The 15801-nt window shown below is 36.2% G+C and overlaps 1 protein-coding gene across 1 annotated transcript in view; it reads left to right on the top strand.

Annotated features, from left to right (window-relative positions):
- The window catches only part of FAT1 (FAT atypical cadherin 1), a gene marked incomplete at its 5' end in the record, with an annotated part of 102434 nt that overhangs the window by 70502 nt on the left and 16131 nt on the right, over positions 1–15801 (top strand). The window contains 9 exons of the mRNA XM_081999421.1: positions 638–4705; positions 5355–5551; positions 6943–7096; positions 8554–8787; positions 10078–10467; positions 11838–12052; positions 12461–12598; positions 12906–13049; positions 15232–15429. Coding sequence (XP_081855547.1) covers positions 638–4705; positions 5355–5551; positions 6943–7096; positions 8554–8787; positions 10078–10467; positions 11838–12052; positions 12461–12598; positions 12906–13049; positions 15232–15429 — 5738 coding nt within the window. The remainder of the gene's footprint in view (positions 1–637; positions 4706–5354; positions 5552–6942; positions 7097–8553; positions 8788–10077; positions 10468–11837; positions 12053–12460; positions 12599–12905; positions 13050–15231; positions 15430–15801) is intronic.

Below are 15801 nucleotides of genomic sequence, written 5' to 3'. Positions count from 1 at the left end.
CTATAACAGTGAATAATTTGCCTATGTATTAATACGAAGTTAGGAGACATACAACTTTTGGTCCAATTCAGAAAGATTAATTCTGAAGCAGTGATTTAAACAATACTTGTATAAGTAACTAAGACTCACAAGTGTGAATTCATTAAAATGCTCCTTTTTTTAAAAGCAGTCTAGTTATTTTAGGTCATAAAATGTAACTTGTATTCCACCAGTGTTACCTTCTGAATATAATTTTCAGCTTCAGTAGATACTTAAGTTGGCTTAAACATGAACTCGATAACAAAGATAATTTGAGGAAAATACATAATTTATAATGTTGAAACTTGCAAAATACTTTGATCTTTTTAAGGTTTTTTTTTAATGTAAAACGAAACAAATTGTTGCATTTATTTTCAAGGCTTGGGTGGCTTTGCTAACAATGTTTTATGCAGTGTTTCCACAAGTAAACTTAGAATTAGTACTAACTCTTGATTATAGAAAACTTTCCAGAGAGGCTAACAAATGTTTGTTAAACAAAGCTAAGAAACTTTAATACTGTGTTCTTGCTAAGTGATGTTTTTTACTATATAGCTAAATAAGCAATCATCCTTTAAGTTCTGTATACTTCTTTTTTAATTACTTTTCTTTTTCTTCACAGGGAATATTGGAAACTCCTTCTTTATAGATCCCATTTTGGGTATGATTAAAATTGCAAAGGAATTAGATCGTAGTAACCAGGAAGAATACAACCTGATGGTAAAAGCTACAGACAAAGGCGATCCTCCGATGAGTGAAATGACTTCTGTGCATATATTTGTTACGGTTTCTGACAACGCCTCACCAAAATTCACAGCCAAAGAATATTCTGCAGAAATCAGTGAAAGTGCCAGCATTGGCAGTTTTGTTGGAATGGTTACAGCATACAGTCAGTCTTCTGTAGTTTATGAAATAAAAGATGGTAATATAGGTGATGCCTTTGCTATCAACCCAAACTCGGGTGTCATTGTTTCTCAGAAGATACTTGATTTTGAAACTTTGCCTGTTTATACTTTAACTGTGCAAGGAACAAACATGGCTGGCTTGTCCACTAATGCAACAGTTTTGGTACATCTTCGGGATGAGAATGACAATACACCAATTTTTATGCAGCCTGAATATACAGGACTCATCAGTGAATCAGCTTCAATTAACAGCGTGGTTCTGACAGACACGAATATCCCATTAGTAATTCGAGCTACAGATGCTGATAAAGAATCTAATGCTTTGCTTGTTTATCAAATTGTTGAACCATCTGTCCGCAAGTATTTTGCCATTGATTCTAGCACTGGTGCCATTCGGACAGTAATGAGTCTGGATTACGAGGAGACAAATATTTTCCACTTTTCCGTGCAAGTACATGATATGGGGATACCACGTTTATATGCAGAATATGCAGCTAATGTTACTATTTATGTCATTGACATCAATGATTGCCCTCCTGTGTTTTCACGAGAGTTGTATGAGACATCCATTTTGGTTCCAACCTACAAAGGCGTGAAAGTCATCAGCGTAAATGCCACTGATGCAGATTCAGGCATTTTTTCACAATTAATTTATTCCATTATTGAAGGCAACATTGGAGAAAAATTTTCAATAAACCCTAAGACTGGAGATATAACAGTACAAAATACAACTCAGTTAAGAAGCAGATATGAATTAACAGTGAGAGCATCTGATGGCAGATTTGCAAGCACTGCATCTGTAAAAATTAATGTGAGAGAAAGCAAAGCAAGCCAGCTGAAGTTCACCCAGAGTTCTTACTCTGCAACAGTGCAGGAGAATTCCACAGAGGCAAAAACAATAGCTGTTATTACTACTATAGGGAATCAAATAAATGAGCCTTTGTTTTACCATATTCTAAATCCAGACAGCAGATTTAAAATAAGCCCAACTTCAGGAGTCCTTTCAACAACAGGAATACCATTCGATCGTGAACAGCAAGAATCTTTTGATGTGGTCATAGAAGTGACAGAGGAATATAAACCGTCAGTTGTTGCACACATTGTAGTTAAAGTCACAGTGGAAGATGTAAATGATAATGCTCCATTTTTTATCAATCTTCCATATTATGCTGTTGTTAAAGTAGACTCTGAAGTAGGCCATGTTATTCGACGTGTTACTGCAGTGGATAAAGATACAGGGAGAAATGGAGAGGTGCATTACTATCTCAAGGAACATCATGAACATTTCCAAATTGATCCCACTGGTGAAATCTCACTGAAGAAGAAGTTTGAACCAGACACACTAAATAAGGAGTATTTGGTCACAGTAGTGGCAAAAGATGGAGGAGACCCGGCTTTTTCTGCTGAAGTTGTAGTCCCAATTACAGTTATGAGTAAAGCTATGCCAGTTTTCGAAAAGCCTTTCTACAGTGCAGAGATACCAGAAAACATTCAGCTCCATAGTCCTGTGGTACATGTACAAGCAAACAGCCCAGAAGGACTTAAGGTGTTTTACAGCATCACAGATGGAGATCCTTTCAATCAGTTCACCATCAACTTCAACACTGGAGTTATAAATGTTGTTGCCCCTCTTGACTTTGAGTCTCATCCAGCCTACAAACTGAGTGTTCGAGCAACAGACTCCCTAACTGGTGCGCATGCTGATGTGTTTGTAGACATAATAGTGGAAGACATTAATGATAATCCTCCTGTGTTTACAGAGGAGTCTTACACTGCAACCCTTTCTGAGGCATCTGTCATTGGAACATCTGTTGTACAAGTGAGCGCTACAGATGCCGATTCTGGAACAAACAGGGGGATTTCCTATCACTTGATCGAGGATAATAGTGAAAGTCATGACTACTTCCACATAGATAGCAGCACTGGACTCATTCTTACAGCAAGAACTTTGGACTATGAACAAATGAAGCAACACAAGTTACTAATAAGGGCCATAGATGGTGGAATGCTGCCCTTGAGTAGTGATACTGTTGTAACTGTTGATGTAACTGATCTCAATGATAACCCCCCTCTTTTTAACCAATTGGTTTATGAAGCTAAAATTAGTGAACTGGCTCCCCGAGGGCATTTTGTGACATGTGTGCAAGCCTCAGATGCAGATAGTTCAGATGTTGACAAGCTGGAGTACTCCATTCTGACAGGCAATGACCAAAAGAATTTTGTAATTAATAGTAAAACTGGCATTATCACCATCTCAAGCATACGCAGACAGACACTAAAGTCACACTATAATCTTAACGTGTCTGTTTCTGATGGGGTCTTCAGAAGCTCAGCCCAAGTCCATATAACGGTAACCAGTGCCAATATGCACAGTCCTGTTTTCAGCCAGAATGAGTATGAGGTTGAACTAGCTGAAAATGCTCCATTGCATACTTTGGTAACTGAAATTAAAGCAACAGATGAAGATTCTGGTACTTATGGCCACATCACTTACCACATTGTGAATGACTTTGCCAAAGACAGATTTTATACAAATGAGAGAGGGCAGATATTTACCTCGGAAAAGCTTGATCGTGAAACACAAGCAGAAAAAGTAATTGCCATTAGTTTAATGGCCAAAGATTCAGGAGGAAAAGTTGCTTTCTGTACTGTTAATGTAATACTTACAGATGACAATGATAACGCTCCTCAATTCCGAGCAACAGAGTATGAAGTAAATATTGGATCTGATATTCCACGTGGTACTTCTGTCATTAAAGTCTGGGCATCTGATGCTGATGAGGGTACAAATGCAGACATTACATATGCTATTGAAGCAGAGTCAGAAAATGTTAAAGAGAATTTAGAAATTGATTCATTGTCTGGTATAATTACTACAAAAGAAAGCTTAATTGGTTTAGAAAATGAGTTTCTGACCTTCTTTGTTAGAGCAGTTGATGGTGGATCCCCCCAAAAAGAGTCAGTTGTTCCTGTCTATGCTAGAATACTCCCACCAGAAGTACCTCTTCCAAAATTTTCAGAGCCATTTTATTCTTACATGGTTTCTGAGGACATTCCAATTGGGACTGAGATAGATGTTATCAAAGCAGAGCATAATCAGACTTTAGTATATAACCTGATTAAAGGGAACACTCCTGAAAGCAATAGAGATGATTTTTTTGTGATTGACCGACAGACTGGAGGGCTGAAACTTGAGAAGAATCTTGATCATGAAACAACTAAATGGTACCAGTTCTCAGTTCAAGCACGGTATGCAAATGAAGATTATAATGTTGTTTCCTCAGTAGAGGTAAGCATTCAGGTAAAAGATGCAAATGATAACAAACCAGTTTTGGAGTCCAATCCATATGAAGCATTCATCGTAGAAAACATGCCAGCTGGAACAAGAGTCATCCAGGTTAAAGGAACTGACGTAGATTCAGGACTCAACGGCCAGGTTACTTACAGCCTGGAGCCTTCTCAAGAACTAGACACTATAGAGTCTTTTGCCATAAACATGGAAAGTGGCTGGATTACCACTCTCAAAGAACTTGATCATGAGAAACGAGACAAATACAAAATCACTGTGGTTGCATCTGATCGGGGTGAAAAAATTCAGCTGTCTTCTATGGCTGTGGTTGAAGTTACTGTTACGGATGTGAATGACAACCCTCCACGCTTTACTGCAGAGATATATAAAGGAACAGTCAGTGAAGCTGACCCTCCTGGTGGGGTAATTGCTATCTTGAGTACAACTGATGCTGATACAGAAGAAGCCAACAGACAAGTCTCTTATTACATTACAGGTAAATCTTTAGAGTAATGTCAGAATAATCATTTCAGTGGTCCTGGAATGATGTGAGATATAACTTAATCTTCCAAATTATTGAAAAGTATTAGAAACCATAGAGCTGCAAAGAATGAATGTCTGTGTCTTAATATGAATATTAAAAACTTCAGGAGAAAAGAAACAGAGTTTTAGAAAACAGATCTTTAGCTTTCTGGTTCACGTTTGCCTTGTTTAAAATGCTTTCCTACATTTGTTGTTTAGTTTTATATAAAATTTTATTTAAAAAATATATATTACACTGAAATTAGTGATGTAGTTAAAGAACGAATGAAATAAATTTCACAAAATAATAGACTTAATTTCAAGTGGAATATTTTATTGGTCTTGTTATTTAGCATATGTCTTATTATGATGTTATCTATAATACTACATGAATTTCTATGTTGGGTTTTTTTATATATTCTATTGGCTGCAGTTAAATTTGTTGTATGAGTATCTACTCACTATTTCTACCTGGAAAATGAAGCTATTTCCCTATAAAGTCACAGAGAGTGGCTGCTTATTTACATTTACTTTTTTTTTTTTAGCTGTAACTTAATATTGATAGAGTAATAGGAGCAATCTCACTTGTCTCTAAATGTTTTTTCCTGTATCCACCTTTTCAGGAGGTGATCCCTTGGGACAGTTTGCTATTGAAAATATACAGAATGAATGGAAGGTCTATGTCAAAAAACCTCTGGACAGGGAAGAAAAGGATAATTACCTTCTGAATATTACAGCTACTGATGGGACTTTTGCAACTAAAGCTGTGGTGGAGGTTAAAGTCCTTGATGCTAACGATAATAGCCCTGTTTGCGAAAAGGTAGGCACAATCTTGTATCTTCTATGTCCAGCTGCTTCCATATGTAAAATGTAAACTTTCTCTGAAATTGCTTCTGTGGAGACTGACAAATAGGTATTCCTTTTATGCTGGTAACAGGAATTTGGAATATAAACATAGGATGCTGCCAAAGAAAAGTCTTTATGGACAAGTTTGTTAAGTATCCAAAACCAATTCATTGACCTAATTTTAATACTTGACAGGTATTTGAAGAGTATGAGGAGAATTGTAGTACATTTCTCCTGTGTTAATGCATGCTTCTCCAAAAGGAATTGTTTTAAGCTGCAGCCATGATAGCTTATATGCTCTATTTTCTGAAGTAAGCAAAGTCTCAAAGACTGCATACCATCATTTAGTTGATGCATTTGTGCATTTCCTGTCATAAAAAGAGTTGAAAAGACTAGAATATTAGCCTGCAGTTGCACTCAACAGCACCAAAAAATCTATAATATATTAATGTTTTCTTGTTACAAAGCCACCTACTTTACCAGATTGGTAATCTGCAAAAATGGAGATGGAAAAATAAAGAATGGAAAAAAACACAGAAAGTGGACCCTACAAGATGTATAATTGCCTGTGAGAAAGCCCTGGCTTTTCATAGTCAGCTTTTTTTTTTTTTGCACATTTGAACTTTTTCTAGCTATCTTGTTGAAGACAGATTTGATGTTACTGGGTAGGAAGGCAAAATCTTTTCTTGTTCTGGGAAGCATCAACTACATAATGAGCATTTGACTTTTTCTTAGTTGATATTTATGTTGGTTACTTCTATGTAAATGATTGCAGTTATATACAGACTGGTAAGTCGGTGGTTTTAGCTTCTTTTCCTTTGTTAATATTGGTCTTACAAGGCCTAGTTCTTGTAACTCGATGCACATCCCTGACGTGGATGAGCTGTTAGAGTGCTTACTGCCTTTAAATTTTGCGTGTTTTTTTCTTAGTTTTTATTTAAACTGGAAGCTTTTATTTCATGCCATTACAAAAAAGGCAAGTACTAATGTCTTCTAGACTGAGTCAGACCTAAAAAAGTTAATTTACCAAAAGAGGAAAAAACTTATAAGTCCTATTTTGGGAATGCATTTAATTATCAGTTAATTAGTTACAAGGGTCTAGAGTTCTTAGCTATGCAGTGATACTCAAGAATCACTATGGTTGCGATATTAATTAGCTTTCTGAAAAATCTAATAAAAGTGAGAAAATTAATTAGAAAATCAGAAGTTCTTTTCATTTTCAGGTATTTCACCCTCTGGTTCACTTCCTATCTTATCAAAAATTCAAACATGATATCTCACCTGTCATTCCTTCTTCCCTTACTCTTTCCAAGCTCTATTTACTTCATATGTTTAGTCTTTCAATGTAACTTTAAAATCTTGCAGGCTTTATACACTGATTCTGTTCCTGAGGATGCCCTTCCTGGTAAACTGATAATGCAGGTATCTGCTACAGATGCAGATATTCGTTCCAACGCAGAAATTACCTATACACTGCATGGCACAGGAGCAGAAAAATTCAGACTCACTCCAGACACAGGTAATAATGCTTTATACACTATACAAAATTCCAATCATGACCTCATTTTGTAAAAAAAAAAAAAAAAAAAAATGTTTTACTGTTACATTAAGACATACATAAATGTCAGTACTTTATGCTTTCCATTAAGGGTTAGTGTATTCTAGAACTGTTTAACTTAAGAGTTTCTACTACACGAATACTAATTGAATAGAAGTCAGGGGACAGGCAAGTAGTTTAGTATATGAGGAACTAAAGAGTAAATAGGATAATTGCTCTGAAGCCAGAAACTTCCATGCTGAAGCGGCTGGAGTAGAAGTATGCTATAAATTTTGTACTTTTTATATTCATTGTACTAGTAGCAATAATGGTTTATAAACTGAAAATGTAGTCATTCAGATTCTCTGTTGTCATTGGGTTTGGCATATTAAATGGGATGAGGTTAGATGGAGCAACAAATTAACTTTCCATCGTAAACACCAAAAGTGCCTCCAGTTTTATTGGCAGTGTTATATAAACAAGATTAACTTTTAACTTGCCTGACTGGTTTTCATGGCATTCACGTTTTCTGATTTATAATATAGGTCAAAGCTAATGCCAAAATCCTGTGCTCTGCAGGCTGCAGTAGACAAGTAGTAAGAAGGGAGTAGTAAACAATATAGAAAAATTTAGATGGGATAAATACAAAGATATAGTGGAAATATGGAGAAGCAGATTTGACTACTTCATAGCAAAATAAATGAGAAGGATCTTACTTCATGGAGGGTTTTTTTACTTCAAATGTCACCTGTGTGCTGTGCTAGTATGTCATTACAATAGTGGGGCTAGAATACTCATGAACAGTATTTCAGAATACTTTTTGGAATTGCTTAAAAGAAGACAATGGTTGCACATTGTGCCTGTCATTGCGTTTTCTGTCACGTTGGAAAGAAAGTATGTGTTGAACTTCTAGAGTTTTGTAGCAGCAAGTTACATTTGATACTGCGAATAACTGTTTATTCAGTGGCTGTTAGAGGAAGAGAGTCAGATCAATAGCTATGGAAGGAACACAACTAAATAGCCCAGGATATGTGGATTTTACTCTGCATTTTGTTAAAGCCAGAGTTCTAATATTTTAATTTTCTTTACACAAAAACACATGGATTTGTGCGTGTACGCATGTTCTCTCTCTTTCTGCACTGTCAGGTAGTCTTACGTTAGCTAAGTCCTGTTTCAGAGGCATTGGAAAAGAAGGCAAAGGATCTTAGTATTTACAATCTTTTAAAGCTGAAAAGGCAGGCCACTGACATGTTTTGCCCAAAGGGGAGCTCATTAGTGCAGTACAGCTGTTGGCTTAGCCACTGATGAAATTATCATCAAAAAGAAACTTGTTGTTTGGTGGGGTTTTTTTTTTAGTACAAAGATTTTAGAGGAAAACGTGTTAGGGATATTTAACTCTTGCAACTCACATCATCTTATGTATGTTACTCTGTTTATAGGTGAACTGAAAACATTAATGCCACTTGATCGTGAGCAGCAAGCAGTTTATTATCTTCTAGTGAAAGCCACAGATGGAGGAGGAAGATTCTGCCAAGCTAACATTATTCTGACTCTGGAAGATGTGAATGATAATGCCCCAGAGTTTACAGCTGATCCTTACTCCATTACAGTATTTGAAAACACAGAGCCCAAAACCCTTTTGACAAGAGTGCAGGCAACAGATGCAGATACAGGTATGCATTCTTTGACTGATACTTTTGCCATGGTCTCAAAGTTACAGTAATGTTTACTTAGTCTTATCCTGAGAGTTGTTAAGTCTTTCAGTGGAAATGACAGATGTTCAATACCTCTCAGAATTAGACTCCTGAAGGATATATTTAGGGCTACTAAATCATGTAACACCTGACTTTCATGTGTGAGTAGCTTGAAAAACATCCCTTTTGGGTGTCTGCAAAAAAGAAGAGAGGGAAGAGAGACAAAATACCCTGTGTTTTTAGTGTGATAAGCTACTAATGTTATGATGGGTTAGGTTTTACTCCTGGTATAAGTAAAAGAAGTGTCAAGACTTACACAAGTGTTACACTGTTTGTGTAAATGTGCGTTCATAGATTTTGAATGTGTGCTTCTCAGACTAGCCATCAATGATCGCACCATAAAGAGAACACTGGTCAATTGTAGCTTTATGCATATGCTACCCTGTTAAGATTTTTGCTGCCTCTTTATCTTCACTGTTTAGTTACAGGTATTTAAGTGGACATGAACTGAAAATGACATTAGAAAGAGTTTGTTCTTGGGCTTTGCTATAAGGAATACAACAGCATAAGGTCTTTTTAAGGTGTACAATTTCCATATATCATCAGTTTATTAATCAAATAATATTAATTAATAGTTGCCTCAGTCTCATGAAGCAACCAACCTGCTTTCTATGATAAAGCTAGGTTGCTGAATTGGAAGGTAACAGACAGATGTTCTCACACTTGACTAGACTTTGAGGATCAGGAGGAGCAAAAAGCTTTGCTGAAAAACCTGTGGGTTTGTTGTTTGGTAGTTTTATACAGAAATGTTGCCAGAAATTTTGTTCCTGTTGATTTTGGGACATGGTACTTAAATAAACTTAGTGATACTGGGTCTCGTTATTTGATGCAGCCTAACTTTCCCACATCCTCCTGTGTTATTTATAAGCCTGCTTAAGCAGATGCTGTTCTTCTAAAGTTATAATTAGATTTATATTACTAATCGTTTCATATTAGCTAGTACTGTGACTGAAGCAGAACCATGCTTCATGTTTTTTGCGTGGCAGAAAATCAGTGCAATAAAGTGTTAGCTTAATTTCTTTAATTAGATTACATCTTTTTGGAAATCATTCTGCCCTTCACAAGAGTGTTTAACTTTTACTGAAATGTACTTTAACACGAATGATAACATTTAGCATGCATGTTTTATTTCTGTACCTATCAGATATGTTATTATGTTGGTGTATTTTAACAGCTGCTTCACACTCTGCAATTGTTTCCAAAATGCAGGAATGAACCGTAAAATCCATTATTCACTAGTGAACTCTGCAGAGGGCCAGTTCTCTATTGATGAATTCTCTGGAATCATTCGTTTGGAGAAGCCTTTGGATCGGGAATTACAAGCTGTGTACACTCTAACTTTGAAGGCTACGGATGAAGGTTTACCTAGAAGACTGTCTTCAACAAGTAGTCTTATAGTTTCTGTTTTGGATATAAATGATAATCCACCTGTATTTGAGCATAGGGAGTATAGTGCAAGTGTATCAGAGGACATTTTGGTTGGAACTGAAGTTCTACAGATCTATGCTGCAAGCAGGGACATCGAAGCCAATGCTGAAATCACATACTCAATAGTCAGTGGGAATGAACATGGAAAATTCAGCATCGATTCAACAACAGGTAACAGATTGCAACTGTAAATACACGTTAGGCTAACCAAGCACAGTGCCATATTCTGTTCGACAGTAATTCAACCAAATAGGTTATGTATAAGCTGTGAGCATTATCGTGGCTCTAAAGCCAGCGCTACTCTCTGTTCGCTCATTTTGCCACCATGCTTACTAGAGGAGTGGAGTGGAATGTAGAATAGCAACTTTATTTATTGCTGCTATTTATTGTTATTTCGGTTAGCTGGCAAAAGTAAGGGTTTTCTAGATGGAATATTCTCCACCCTGGGAGCAGAGCAGAGCAGGTGGAAAGACATAGTTCTGTAATGATGGAAGTGTAACAATCTTTTCACAAAAGCTATGTAATCAGAATGAGTGGCCAGACTTGGTAAAAGAAAGATCAGAAATTCAGATTATCAGGAAAACTAATCATGGGTCCACAAAGACAGTAATTCTAGAGGAGTTTGATATGGCATTAAAGAGAGGTTGGAATATTCTGTTCAATCATATATCCAGCATGACAGTGGAGATTTTAGGCTTGCGTGTTAGTCAGATTTAGTCTCAGGAAGCATTTAGGTTCTGGGGGAAATTTTTCCCCATTAGTGACAATTCTTTGTTAAAAATCAATATAGACTTCAATTCTAGTTTTGTTTTCTTATTTTCTAGAGTTAATCTCTGGTGAAGCTTCTTTTTTTTCCCCCAGTAAGATTTCTACCTGAAAGTTAATAGTAGTTAATTATACCAGTGTAATTGAAATTATAATTCTTCCAGCTGCTTTTTCCAGTGTGCGTGCTGGTACTATGGTATAGCAGTACTTTGCCAGTTAAACTTTTTCACATATTTGAAAAGAAGAGAAAGGTTCTAGGAAAACACTCTTCCAGCAGCAAATCAGCATGTATGTTAGGGACTGCACTATCTTAACTATTTGATTAAAAACTCACAGTTTAAGTTAGATAATTTTATTAATCAAAATTCATGGTCAGACGCTTCTGTTATTACCTCTGCATTCTCCATGCATGACATTAATGCTGCTTGCAAGGAAAGTCAAGTTAAAGGTTATTTCATATTTTTAGTTAATTTTAATTGAAAATCAAGAAAAGGGCATTTTCTAAACACTTTTTTTTTTTTCTTCATTTTTTCATTACAAAATGTGAGCCAGGTGAGTCTGTGTTAATGGGAGGAACTTCTCACCTTTTTACTTTTATGTGTAAAGCCTGATCATTTTACTGTGTAGCTCCAGCTTTACAGTAACAAATCAAGCCCTGAAGCAGCCAAGTATTTATCAGAGCAAAATCAAAAGTTGCAATATATAATACTACAGTAATAGAGTTTGTATAATATGGTTTGTTTGTTTTTGTTTGTTTGGGTTTTTTTCTTCCCTAGGAGCCATTTTTATCATTGGGAGCTTGGATTATGAAAGTTCTCACGAGTACTACTTGACAGTGGAAGCCACAGATGGAGGCACACCTTCATTAAGTGATGTTGTAACAGTGAATATTAACGTAACAGATATCAATGACAATACGCCAGTGTTTAGCCAAGACACTTACACTGCAGTAATCAGTGAAGATGCTATGCTTGAACAATCAGTCATTACAGTATGTGTTGTTTTTTTCCTTTGAAATACTCTGTCATGACAATCTTGCTTTCAGTCTTGAAGGAATAAATATTGATTTGAGGATGGATGTAAGTGAATAGATAAGTTTGCCACCAAGTGAATTGAAAACTTATTTTGAAAAAGTTTTGGAACGAGGGACTTGAGATGCTATGGGAAAGTAGATGATATTTTGTGATATATTTGTGTCATCCTCATGAGAATGTGACTTCATTTCCTGAATTTCTTCTGAAAATTAAGTGATGTTGGTATGTTCTATTCAGATGACATTTCCCCTGAGAACTATGAAATGTGTTAGACCAAAACAACTGTGCTCCTCTTCAGGATGAGTTTATCTGCAAGATGATAGTGTGTTTTGAGCTGTTTTAAATGAGACTGTAATGTCCCTTAGGTTATGGCAGATGATGCTGATGGACCTTCAAACAACCGCATTCACTACACAATTATAGATGGCAATCAGGGAAATCCTTTTACAATTGACCCTACGAGGGGTGAAATAAAAGTGACTAAACTTCTAGACAGAGAAAAGGTAAGTTTTTGATGCTTTTTTTGAGCATTTGGGATTAATTTAGCTATACGTAATTGATGACTACCATTTTTTGGATTGTACTTGTAAATCACCATTTCATATGTTCCAAAATGAATATAGCCATAATAACGTGAAAGCATCGATTTATGCCAATGCTTTTTGGGGGCAGGGAGAAAGAGAAAGGATTAACTATATGAAGACAAGCTTTACTTGGGCTTTGCACTACAATATTTCTTCCTTAAAACAAAATCTGCGTTTGTTACTTTTCGCTCTTTAGTGAATGTTTGAATTTTTTTCTATTTCTTAGATTTCAGGATATACCTTGACAGTTCAAGCTTCAGATAATGGAAACCCACCTAGACTTAACACAACCACGGTTAATATTGATGTTTCTGATGTAAATGACAATCCTCCAGTATTCTCAAAAGGAAACTATAGCGTTATCATCCAGGTAATATAAATACAGATGGTGAACTTTTAGTAATATTATTTGCACGTTAATTTGTGTCTTGAAAAATTCTGCAAGTTATGATAAACCTAATGCTGCAATTTTATTTTCCTGTATTTTTAATTATTTAAGATTGCCAGTGAGACTGCTTACCTGAAAGGGTGTGAAGGGTTGCAAAATTCATATTGTGCAGTCCATTTAGAACCTTATGTTGCAAGTACGATATGTTCTTTTTTTAATGTACTTCGTGTGTGTACATGTATATATATTATACATTGCATTTATGTTCATAATGTTCTTAGCATCACACAGGTAGGTTAAAATACATAATAATTTTGCTATTTCTTTGTAATCTTAGAGTTACCGCTTAGAAAAAGATACTTTAGGTACCTATTACTGTGAAGCAAGTGTACTGTGGAGCACTGCGGCACATAGGTTAAGACTTAACCGCTTCTGATCCCAGAGAACGCTAATAGGAATTAAAACAGGAGTAGTATTTCATATCTCTACATACCAATCCTTTGACTAATTTTGCACCTTAGGATGGTAGTAGTGGGCCAGACTTTCAAATGTTGGCATGTACTTGCCTGATTCGGAAAACTCTGCTTAAAGCAAAGATAGCAGAGGCAGTGTCTGTACTTCTTGTCTTCCTGAATCCAACAGAGAATAAATGGGAACCTTTTAGGGAATGAAGGAATTGCATTAAGACCTTTATACTAGTAATGTAAGTGAGCTCAGTCCCTTGGGTCCTTTTGCTGGTGCCTGGCCTTGTACAATAGATAAATGGGGATCAGGCAATGTTATCTGGTGCACTGTGCCATCCCAACATACCACTTCTGTTTGAGACCATGTACATGATTCGTAAAGGTAGCTTTCCAAAAGAGGACAAAGCGATTCATCTCTACCCAAGATATCCAGAGTATGCAAGTAAGATGTCCTGGATCCTACTTTTTTTTTAAGTAACAGATTAGTATGCTTGTGTGCTGTCAAAGGTATTTTGCTTTCCTCAATTACAGTCTTTCTTGAAGTGAATGTTAATTAATGTATCACCTAAAACCATAGACTATATAGCCAATGTCTGTAATGATTCCCTTACTCAATTAAAAAGGAAGACCTCCTGTTTTATAGTTCATTTATATCAGCCTGTCCCAGTAGGAGTGTAGCGGAGAAAAAGCTGGAGGAGTTGCCCAAGAATGCTGTGTGCATTTCCTCACATATTGGAGATGGACCTACATATATTTTGGACACAGTTGGAAATGTGCTTAGCTATTACAAAAATCAAATTACTTTAGATGTCCAAATGTAAATATTTGTATTTTAAAATGATAGTCCTTGTCTGTTTTGCTGAAGGGGGGACAGAAAGCTTCAGTTGCAATATCTGATAATCAACTTGACTTACTCTCTCAAGAACAAAGAGTGTGCTTGTTACTAGGAGTTCTTGCAACTGAGAGAGGATAGCATTTTGTTATTGTTGTACTTCACAATAACGTTTCTACTTTTTTTGCATTTAAAATATGTATGTGTATAAAAAAATCTGGTCAATACAGTATAGCATGAATACTGTGGGAGAGGTGTCACAAGTGTTAACTAAGGTTGTGTGTGTATCAGATACATAATAAACCAAAGTGTGTGAAGTGTCTGTGAAACCTCAGGCATCCACATGGTGCTAACTTGAAGGGATTTTATGATGCAAAGATTAAAACCTGGATTTCATATTTATACCAGAGTGTAGGAGCCACAACTGTAGTCAGAACACTTAATTAGGGACACAACCGGTCAGATAGAGGAGTGTGTTTTTTCTAGTCCTCCCAGCAAAGGCATTGGATTGTTCTTAACAGGTGTTTTAGCTAAATTTGTAAACTTTGACTTGATAATTAATCTACAGTAGTCTTAGTTCAGACCAAAAGTGGAAAATGTATAGTTTCAAGTCTGAGCTACATTTAAAAATACAAGACAGAGTTTAAAAAAACAAAGTTAAAAAATGTATTGCCTTTCTACTTTTACTGTTTTCATCATTATTCTCAGGGGGTAGTACTTTTACTTAAACAATACTGTTACTCTGATTTCTCTTATACTGATTAACTGGTTTGACAGTAATTTTTTTTTTTTATGTTGTGAAAAAGAAAACGTCAGGCAATATCCTCAATTATAACAAAACCAATGAAATTGTATTATGCATTTCTAGGAAAATAAGCCTATTGGATTTAGTGTGCTACAGCTAGTGGTGACAGACAAGGATTCCTCTCACAATGGCCCTCCTTTTCTTTTCACCATCCTGAGTGGAAATGAAGAGAACACTTTTCAGATAAACCATCAGGGAGTACTGACAACAACTGCTGCACTGAATCGCAAAGTGAGGGATCACTATTTACTTCATGTTAAGGTAGGATGCGCTACCTTCAGCTGTTTTGCGTTATTAGTATAAGTATTTAGTTAACTTTTCCCGCTCATGCCCAATTCACCACTTTTTCCTGCCTACTCCTTGTCTTTCTGTTACAAGATCCTGACATGCCAAGTAGTCATCTGAGACATGCCTCTTGAGGTAACATCTTCAGAGATAGAGTCTGTTGGTTTAAATGGAAATCTACACAGGTAGAACAGGAAGCTTAATTAAACTCACAGTAAGGGTGAGGTGTAAGTGAAATATTAACTGGCTGGAGTCTTGATAAGCCCTTTGCTCTTCATGTCAGCCACTGGAAAAGCCAGCAGGGGACAGGTCCCTTGAGCCACCTACTATTGGCTGCAGACTTCCTCT

Source organism: Phaethon aethereus (assembly GCF_964289735.1).
Source record: "Phaethon aethereus genome assembly, chromosome: 4".
Taxonomy (NCBI): domain Eukaryota; kingdom Metazoa; phylum Chordata; class Aves; order Phaethontiformes; family Phaethontidae; genus Phaethon; species Phaethon aethereus.
Note: the sequence above shows the minus strand (reverse complement) of the source record. Positions and strands in the feature narration are given on the sequence as shown.